This window comes from Anopheles cruzii, chromosome 3 (assembly GCF_943734635.1).
Source record: "Anopheles cruzii chromosome 3, idAnoCruzAS_RS32_06, whole genome shotgun sequence".
Taxonomy (NCBI): domain Eukaryota; kingdom Metazoa; phylum Arthropoda; class Insecta; order Diptera; family Culicidae; genus Anopheles; species Anopheles cruzii.
The window spans coordinates 35,213,628-35,224,175 of NC_069145.1; the positions used below are offsets into that span (position 1 = coordinate 35,213,628).

Consider the following 10,548-nt stretch of genomic DNA (forward strand, 5'->3'; position numbering starts at 1 on the left):
CGGCCATAGCATGGGAGTACCAGCATTCTTTCGGTGGTTATCACGTAAATACCCTTCCGTGATAATCGAATGCGTCGAGCAGAAGGTCAGTATAGCAAGTAGCAATGTCGGCAAGAGTTTTGTTGTTATTCGGTACTTGACCATAGATGCTTCTAAATTGTAATGAAACCGGCAATCAACATATCATCATTGTTTCAAAGCACACCAAAAACCTATCGCGGTTTCGTGCGCGGAAATATATTTCGTTATTGCTACTCCGTGGACAATGTTTTGCTGTGATGATAGCAACGAACGCAGCCGACATTGTTTTGATTGGCTTTCTGTTTGGCTTTCTTTCAACCAATGCTTAATTTTTGCAGAACACTGACGATCATGGCAACGTGCAGTACGAGGACATGAGTAAGCCCAACCCAAACCGGGTTGAGTTTGATAATTTATACTTGGATATGAATGGTATCATACATCCGTGCACACATCCGGAGGACAAACCGGCGCCGAAGAATGAAGACGAAATGATGGTTGCCATTTTCGAGTGCATCGATCGGTTGATGAACATTGTGCGGCCCCGAAAAGTGCTGTACATGGCGATCGACGGTGTTGCGCCTCGGGCTAAGATGAATCAGCAACGATCACGCCGTTTCCGTGCGTCGAAAGAGGCGGCCGAAAAGGCAGCCGAGATGGCGCGAGTCCGCGAAGAGCTTGCGGCAAAGGGTGCAATTTTACCTCCGGAAAAGGAGAAAGGTAGCCACTTCGACTCGAACTGTATCACACCCGGCACCCCGTTTATGGACCGGTTAAGCAAATGTCTCCAGTACTATGTTCATGATCGCATGAATAATTATCCGGGCTGGAAGGGTTTGAAAGTGATCCTTTCCGACGCGAATGTGCCCGGTGAAGGCGAGCACAAAATTATGGACTACATTCGAAAGCAGCGTGTACAGGCGGACTACGATCCAAACACGCACCATGTGTTGTGCGGCGCGGATGCGGATCTTATCATGTTGGGTCTGGCGACCCATGAAACGCACTTCACAATCATTCGCGAGGAGTTCCTTCCCAACAAGGACCGACCGTGTGACATTTGCCAGCAAATAGGGCACGTAATGAAGGACTGCACCGGGTTGCAGTCGGAGCGGGAGATGATGAAAACACCGCCCGGCCCGGGCAAGGAAACGCAGTTCATATTCGTCCGCCTGAACGTACTGAAGGAGTACCTGCAGAAGGAGCTCGATATGCCGAATCTGCCGTTCGCGTACGATTTCGAGCGAGTCATCGACGATTGGGTGTTTATGTGTTTCTTCGTTGGCAACGACTTCCTGCCTCATTTGCCCAGTCTGGAGATACGGGAGAATGCGATCGATCGACTCGTGACACTGTACAAAAAGTGCGTGTACAAAACACGCGGTTATCTAACGGACTCCGGCGCTGTGTTGCTCGATCGCGTTGAGATGATCATGACCGATCTAGGGTATGCGGAGGACGAAATCTTCCGCCAGCGAAAGGTGGGCGAGGATCGTTTCAAGGAGCGCAACAAACGCATGCGCTTGCAAAAGGAAAGGCAGCAGCGGCCCAACTTCCAGCACATGAACAACTCACAGTTTGCCCCGACACCGCTCGGTCGCGGGGTTCAGCCACAGGCAATTGTAAATGCACGCCAAGAAGCGGCTCACTTTCGTATGCTTGGAAATGCTCCATCCGGTGACGGAAAAGGAAACGGTGGTGGCGGCGGTGGAGCGAGCGGTGATGAACCGGGACCGCGCGGTACTAAACGGAAGGCTGACGAACCACTGGCGGTCACGGTGGCGGATGCAGAGGAACAAGAAACACCAGATGAGGTGCGACTGTGGGAGGATGGTTTTAAGGATCGGTATTACGAGTCGAAGTTTGACGTTTCGCCCCAGAATACCAAGTTCCGGCAGACGGTCGCCTGGGAGTACGTGCGTGGCCTCTGCTGGGTGTTGCGATACTACTATCAGGGATGCGCGTCTTGGGAGTGGTACTTCCCGTACCATTACGCACCGTTCGCGTCCGATTTCAAGCACCTCGAGAACGTGAACGCACATTTCGATCGGGGCACCCCGTTCAAACCACTGCAGCAGCTGATGGGCGTCTTTCCGGCAGCCAGTCGCAGTCACGTGCCTAGTGCGTTTGCGGAGCTAATGGTCGATCCGCGTAGTCCGATCATCGACTTCTATCCGATCGATTTCCACATCGATCTGAATGGGAAAAAATTTGCATGGCAGGGTGTGGCGCTACTGCCGTTCGTCGATGAGAAGCGTTTGTTCCGGGCCACCGATCCGAAGGTACCGCTGCTAACGGAAGAGGAAAAGCTGCGCAACATTAATGGAGACGCGAAACTGTTCGTGGTTCCCGGCAGTCCCGGTTACCGTACGCTGGCCGGACTGTGCGTTGGGGACGATGTGGACTACGAACGCGAAATCGCAGTTACGGTGGACTGTGTGCAAGGGCTGATTGTACCAACGAAGGAGAACGTTCCACAGAGCGGCGCACTTCAGTCTCCGATACCGGGTCTAACGGCGATAACGGACAACCGTGTTCTGACGGTGCGCTTTCTCGATCCAAAGTTTGCGGACGATTTTATCTTTCCCGCCCGAAAGCTAGACAATGCGACCGACCAGCCGAAGGTACTCGGCGCCAAGGAGGGCCCAGTGATTGGGTTCGGACCGCGTGTCGATCGAGCACAACTCGGTGCTGCCGGTCACCGAATGGTGAACAACCGCCTGGGGCTCGGGTACGGCAACTCACGCAACGATAGTGGCGGAAGTTACGGAAATGATAATGACGGCGGTCGCAGAAACAACTATCCTTCGCATCGACGAGGGAACAGTGGCGGATATGACAACAGTGGCAGCGGCAATCGCTATGAATCAAATCGTAACGGTAAGTTAAGCATTTTTTTTCTAGGGTAAATTTGGAATTTGTTTTTGTGGTTCCTCCCTGCGGATGTGCAAACGAATCCGCCTTACACGATGTGTCCACGATTTTTGGCGTCAATTAGAGGATTGCAGGCGAATGAAGCAGATAATGATGTTCATGATTGTGGTGGTGGTGACACGGCGGCGGAAGGTGGCGCCCGTTTTTTAGGGACCCCCAAGTATAGACGTGGAGTGCCACTCGAGGGAATCGCACACTTACAGCGCACAGGAATCTCCTTCCTGTTTTGCCGCTGCAGTTAGACGCGCCGTCTCCATCCTGGATTGCCACTTTGGCACGTTTTCGTTCCCTCGGCGCGCACAGCCTGGACCTGAAACCCTCCAGCCGAACGACTGCATCCCGTTTTGCGGTGCCTAGCGCTACCCGGCCCGACCGCCCGACCGCCTTTCCATCCTTGCTTCATTCGGGACGATATTGTTCGGTTAATTAGTTGCTATTGGGACGACCTCGGTTGGCCACGCTGCTAGTTTCGGGTAGCGCAGAAATATCTTCCACTAATGAGCGGTTGCTTCATTTGGAAGCCAGCGTGAATGATTTTTCTTCGTCGTTGTTAATGCGCCTTGGGGGTTGCGTGAAACGTGTACATAGGCCGATTCGCTGACACAGGCTAGGCCGGGGGGAACAGTTGCTATCTTATTCTTTGCTCTTGGCCAAGAACCATCAACTCTCGCCATGCCACGTTGACAGCACACGTTCCGCATAGGCAATTGTGTGAGAAACATACGCGGAGAATGCTGCTCTTAGCCTCATAGGGCGTGGATTTATCGTGCAATTGAAAATTTGTACCAAATTACTGAGCAATAACCAGCAATGTTTTACAGAACACAGCGTTACGATGCAGCTAATTTGTCTATAATGTGAATATTTGTTTACAATCAGAACTACGATGTTTGGGTTGGAAAGTTCAATTTTTTTTTTTTTTTTTTAGAAGAACGGACCGGGCCGTATTTATTAAATTTACTTAATAGGTAGCTTAATCTAACATACTGAGATTATCTTAATCGATAAGTGGCATTTCCTCCACTTCAGAATAGCCTTATCCCGGGCTAGCCCGGCTGAGAAAGTTCAATTGTTTTCCCCGAAATTCACCTTCTGTAGTTCACGAAATCATTTTATGTTAACGTTAACGTCCAATCGGAACGGCACGTTTCCGAGGCGAAACAAAATGTATGAAATTCTCTAATAAGGCTGAATGGAATGTGATGTGAATCAGGTTACTATTGACCTATTAAATGGTAACTATTGACTAATCAAATGGAAACATTATCGAAAGCTTATCGTTGATTGTATCTTTGTTCCTTCGAAACATTTTTCGTATTCACTGTGTTGACAAATAACATTGAGGTGTTCGAAAAGGTGACAAATAACATTGAAGAACATTATGAAAACGGTTTTATTTCCATTCTTCCCAGAAAGCATGCTTTTTACTCTCAACAACCTCTTCCCAATTAGATCTATTTTTTTACTTTTTATGACGGCTTTTAACTGGAAGATTTAAAGGATATCCATCCATGTTTTTTTTTTCTTAGAAAGGGGTTCTCCGACTCGGGTACGGGTACGTGGAAAAGATTCCGGTATCCGCAATCAGGGACACCAGACGGGTCGGGTCTGGTGACGGGTTATTTCGACGGGGCTGACGGGTTATTTCGAAGCAGTTCATCTCTTCTCGTCCAGAATCCTGCGATGCCTGTACGAGTAATAGAAAAACAATGAAAAATAAAATCTGTCCCCATTGAATATGGATATGGAAAGAGAAAAAAGCCTGTCCTACCAGATTCGATTGTAAAATGTATGCACGGGCACAAACCTTGTGACGTTCAATGGAACACGGGTCCTGGAGTGATAAAATGTAGTAGAAAAGAACACATCATCATCATCAGTCTACCCGAAGTGAATGTTTTCTTCGTGCGTGTGTGGCCAAGTACTAAAGGGATGTCGTGTGGATGGGATATGTCTTGGGTAAGGGAGTTGGAATATTGATATAAAAACACCCTAATGTGTGTGCACCTACGCATTTTGTGGATCAAAAGTACTTGTGATGATGTGTATCATAGCATTTTCTTTCCTATTAACGGAAGAAAGGAGAGAGGTGAAAGCCGTCATCGAACCCACGGTGTGGATAAAAATAGGAGTGTCCTTACCGAACGTATTGTCTTCCTGTTGCCAGTCTATCGAAACACGGTGCGTGATGTGGTTCACGTTTGTGATGATGCTTCCGTGACCGTTGTACAGACCGTGTTGTGGCGTGTACCTTCGTCGAACGAGAACATTGTTTCGCTAGAAGGCGTAACGAAATTACAGGAACAGAAAAATGGATCACTACTGGTGGCACCTTCTCCACTTATGTTTCGTCGGTTAAACCGCGAAAGTGATCACTCTGCACACAATACGTTAAAGACCCGGATAATGATAGGTTCAATTATGATTCAAGCATAGCGCACCCTGTATTTGTGTTTGTGTGATCTCGTATATCAGTAGTCGAGCGCCGTATTGTGAGGAAAAGGATCGGACCCGTGGTTGAGGATTAACAAACCGGGGCCGCACGGCTATTGCCGTCTTTGGACCGTGTGTCGGAGGATCACTTGCCCTATTTACGGTTCCCCTATTTTCGTGTCGTACCAGGCTATATTCTGGCTTTTGTTTTGAACGGCTTGGCAAGGATCCGTTTTTTGGTGCGTAACAAGGATTTCGATAGAGTGATAACACAGGCCAGAGTTAACTTTTATTCTCCCATAGAGATGATCCTTTTTTGTGTATTGCTTGTGTTTACATTCGTCGTTCCTCTTGCGTTCTCCTGTTGCACCCGTAGGGTATTTGTTTGCAAACAAACCGTGCCTTACGATCATGTAACGCCCATTCTCATTCTTGCGTTCTTCTCACTCACCTTTTCCTAATCATTTTCCACCGATTTACGAATCGGTATCAAATTACCTCTCGACAAGTTGGCGAGATTTTTGCTTATGATACAAACGGACGACATATTTTGCAACCAAAGCCGCTTTCTCCCTAGTCCAGTTCTTTTGCAGACTGTTGGAAAAAAAGGATGATCCTTACCGACAGACGCTCGTTTTCGGTGGCCTTTCCGGGTGTACGGGAGATCGCTACGATGTTCTGGTTAATTACCGACTTAGCTTTCGGCTTTCACATAGTGGGGATCTAGATCGCTACTGTCGTTCTTGTCACCTGGTTGGGCATGGTTTGGAAGATGTTTACGCACCAGATCAACCGTGAGGGCCATTGAATGTTTTATGTATCGTTTGATCTCCTGATATTCCGGGGCAGTTCGTTTGATTCGGTGCTCAGCTTCCCGTGTGCTTCATCAATGGCGGATGTTACCTCTCCTGTTAGTTTCAGCTGTGCTACGATCAAAGACTACTTTGATTTATTTGTGGCACTCTATTCACTCGTATTTTTAGAAGTTTTCGCACTATGATTTCTTGCATAATTTTGTAAATATGTGTAATAATGTGGCAAACATCAGTTATTTTTCGATTTATTGATTTTTTGTTAAGATTTACGAGAGTATCAATTTATCGCGGTAGTGGTTGCTTTGATTTTTCAGATTGAAAATATGGCCGATAAAACCAAATATTCGCGATTCAAGCGGGTAGATTGAGGAATCTTGCGATCTAACTGTAACTTGTTAGAAGTACTCGAACCCTTTTGCCGTGTTTTAGTTGGTAATTGCTTCGCTTTGATATTACACAACACTGTTGGGCTTAACAACAGTACCGATTGCCATGTCACCGATCATATTTAGCACATGCTCTGATTACGGGCCGTGGCCGTTTAAAGATTTAATATTTTGCAATATACTGGGCTGGTACTGACAATACTAAACGATATAGTTTAGATCAGATGGTACTAAAGGCTGAACTTATTGCCAACACACTCTTTACAATGTTATAAATATGCGCAAATGATATAAAGGCAAATAAGTGGGTAATGGCATAGAAGGTGTTAGATTTGGGAGCACAAGAACACCTCATTTGTAGGACGAAATTCAATAAACAATAAAATGTTATGTTACTTCTTGTTTGTTAAAAATTCTCTTCTAGTGAGCGAAACTTCATATTTGTTGTTTGTTTGAAAACTCCTGTTTAAGTGTATTCAACATTCACAATGCCCCTCACCTGTAACTTTGCTCATGATGGACCAAGGGCATAAAAAGAACGTACATATTTTTTTGAACCACCAGCAGAATGGTTCTAGTGGACTTTTGCAAACGTCCATTCGACTACAGCTTGTAATCGCTCTCGTATGGCTAAGCTGGTGGCGTTGGTGGTATCTCCCCAAAAGCCTACGACGGGCGGGGCCCCATGAGGGAAAGCATTAGTGTTGGGTGTGTGTGAAGTGTGCGTATTTGCACACAGCGGTGTTTTTCCGTGTTTCCCGTGCCCGCGCACCGCACAGTGGATGTGGTCTGTTTTCCGTGGGGCGACAATCAGACAATCAATTGCAAATTGATCTTGAGAGGCTTAATGGCGGCGGCGGGCCCATTTAAGCTGTGGAAAGTGCACTTCAGCAGCACAAAGCGCGGGTACTCCTTTGGGCGCGGGTTGTGATGAACATTTGTTAGAGTCGAATGGTGGCCAAAATCTCGTGTCGCGTCACGAGGCTGCGCCTGTGGCCTCGGCCACTGAGGCGGCCACATTGTCCGGGGCGACGATAAGTCAAACGATTTTCTGCACCCACTGTGCGCAACGCACGGACCCCACTGGGCGGCACGAAATTCTCGCGTGCATTTTTTGTGAGGCTCATCATATTCGTTTATTGTTGCCGAATAATACTGCTAATGATGCGAGGAAATGGCGATCGCCATCGTCGCGAGCGAATGGGAGGTATCATTCTCATTTGCTGCCGATGCGTAACTGGTTTTCAGTGCTCTCTTCAGTTTGCCAGTGGCTTAGTGCTTCAATATGGATTTCACGATAAATTCCGTCAAATAATAGAATGATGTTGACGGAGGACAGATCACCTAGTGTAGAGCAACTTTATCTCATTTGACATCACTGTGAGGAACATTTTCGTCTTTGTGGATTCAAACTGACGAAAACACATGGGCACTCCCACCAAACAAGTGTTTCGCAGAACACAAAAATGGAAAACCTAAGTTAAAGATGCTTTCCAAATGCGACGTGGACCGTGGAGAAGAGTATGTTGGGCTGGTGCAAATTGTCGCCATTCAGCAACCGACGGGCAGCTCTTGCGCGTGAGTGTTGTGGTTTCCGGTCGTCCTGCCAGTGAGGACGACCCTGCTTCGTGACATCGGGATGGTGGTTCAGTCCGCACGGCCCGGTGTCCTTCGACCTGCACTAGAACGCGGAGGGATGGAACGGATGGCCGCGGTCTGATCCCGCTGTTCGTGAGGATCTCCACTTCAACATTTTCCGCATTCATTCATTGGGAGCGCCTAACAACGGTGCGATACAAAAGTTTGATGGCTCTTCGAACCAGCGGCTGCACATGGTTGAAAATCGTCGCCGGTTGAATGCATATTGACCTCTATTCTTCTCGGTGGGCGTTGTTAGCGTTGTTGTACCGCTTCCCCCGCCGGGCCCACGGGAGGTTGGGTGAAGGCATACGGCCATAATTATGCTACAAGCGTGTTGAGTGGTTTGATTTTCGTTTTCGCATTCGGCCAGCATGAGCGGGAAACCAGCATGAGCTTCACACTTACGAGGTCCGGAGTTTGGGTTCAGGCGCCATGACACTGGTAAAGCCAGAAGTATGTGGTGAACGTTGAGTTTAAAGATACTGAGCGAAGATACCCGTGAACGCGTGGAGTCTCTGGGGACAAATGTGTCCTTTTGTCACGCCAAGCATTCACCGGAGCACACGGTTCAAATTTTGCGCTTCTTTCGGAGATAATTTGGCAAATCGGATGCGCTTCGTTTACCAAACGATGGGCGCGCTATGCTGTGCTATCAATTTACTGCCCTTTAGTTCACTGCGTAAGCAAATAACTAGCATTAGTATTGTACTGTGATAATATATGTTTGCGAATAATTATATTGTTAATATTTGATTGATAGAGTGAGTTTTCATATCGATCTACCCATCGACCGTTCACAAAATTCACCTAAAGTAGTAGTTCTTCTTATTGTGCCGTTATTTCAAGTTTTTTTTAAATTCAAAAACACAATTTCAAAAAGTACGTGCTCACGTCAATTTATTTTTCCTCTGGGCATTCGACAGAACCTATGATAATAATGATCGTGCATGATTGTTGGCATCGTTTCAGATTCTTACAACAACTACTCAAGCTACAACACGGGCAGTAACAGTTCAGGCAGTAGCAGCAATAACTGGCGTAACAAACAGGACCGTCAGCCCAATAATTCAACCAACGCAAACCAACCGTTTAACGATGCTGCTGGCTCACAAAACCGGAGTGTGTTTGAGCAGCTAAGCAGCCAAATTCAGCAGTACCAGCAGCAGATGGTACGTGAAATTTCGCGCCATTCCCAGGCAATTCCGAGCACTGCCCTCCCGAATCCGTTCGCCAACCAAGTCCAGTACAACTACGACACCGGTAATAGTAACTCCGCTAACAACTGGATGGCCAACAATGGCGGACGAAATAATAACAACCATCGCGGTGGCGGAAGAGGAGGTGGAGGAGGAGGAGGTAATGGCGGTGGAAGACAGTTCCAGCAAGGCGGTGGCCGTTACGGGGGCGGAAACCGTTATAATCAACGGAAGCAGTACTAAGAACTAAGTCTAGCGATACGGCACCAGTTCAAACGATGACTGGATAAGTGTGTCGCGGTATTGGAAGTTGGTGCTTTGAACCACCGATCACACAGACTCAACTATGGCGGCATAAAATTAAATTTAAAAGGTATGGCATAACATTGATTAGCGACTCTGCATTAAAATATTCGCAGTTTGTCGAAAAAGGCAAATTGTCGGATCGTGAAAATCGAATTCCCCTCTTTCTTGCTTCCCGTTTCGATAGAGTACAAAACGAATTGGTGTGGTGATTTGTAGTTTTGAAAATGATTCGAAAGTAAGGGAAGCGTGGAGCTAGAAAACAAAAACAGATTTAGGAAAAGATAACAACCAAATCCGACGACATCGTCAGTGAACAGTTTATATCTTTTTGTGGAGTATTTTTATTTAAGAAAACTATGAACGGTAACCATATTTAGAATTCCGATTGTCGCCATAGCGACGTGGAAGAGTATTTTAATTGATTTTTTTTGTAAATAAACGAATGACTTACTTCACCAAACAACAACTGCGGACAGAGAAAGGGTAGCGTAGAAACGTTCCGTGTTCGGTGTAGGTACCGTGTCGGAATGTGTCTGAGGACACCACACACATTTTAATGGAACCATACATGGAAGATGAAATAAATCATTTGTTTAACAGCACCTTCAACGTGAAATTTATCTCTTGATGCACGCATCTTCCATAGAAAGTTTGATCACAACGAAGATTGGCATTGCTACTGTGCAATTTAAGAACAACCATCGACATTTATTTGGCCATGGTCTGCATGGTTATATTTTGAGAAATAATATAAACAATCAATCGGAAAACTTATGTCTGAACTAATCTGGAATAGTTGGAAGTTTTAATGCCAAC

At 46.7% G+C, this 10,548-nt stretch overlaps 1 protein-coding gene across 1 annotated transcript; it reads left to right on the forward strand.

Annotated features, from left to right (window-relative positions):
- Positions 1-10: 10 nt before the first annotated feature.
- LOC128272055 (5'-3' exoribonuclease 2 homolog) lies at positions 11-10,326 on the forward strand. Its single transcript, XM_053009781.1, has 4 exons — positions 11-85; positions 360-1,672; positions 1,757-2,901; positions 9,200-10,326. Exons 1-4 carry the CDS (start codon positions 11-13, stop codon positions 9,667-9,669), a joined length of 3,003 nt encoding a protein of 1,000 aa, XP_052865741.1. The 3' UTR covers positions 9,670-10,326.
- The last annotated feature ends 222 nt before the right edge of the window (positions 10,327-10,548 follow it).

Bases quoted from the DNA above. Each gene is read 5' to 3' on its own strand.
- LOC128272055 (XM_053009781.1), top strand. From the start codon at position 11: ATGGGAGTACCAGCATTCTTTCGGTGGTTATCACGTAAATACCCTTCC. The intron at 86-359 runs GTCAGTATAGCA...TAATTTTTGCAG, and splicing joins TCGAATGCGTCGAGCAGAAG to AACACTGACGATCATGGCAA. The intron at 1,673-1,756 runs TCGTATGCTTGG...TGAACCGGGACC, and splicing joins CGCCAAGAAGCGGCTCACTT to GCGCGGTACTAAACGGAAGG.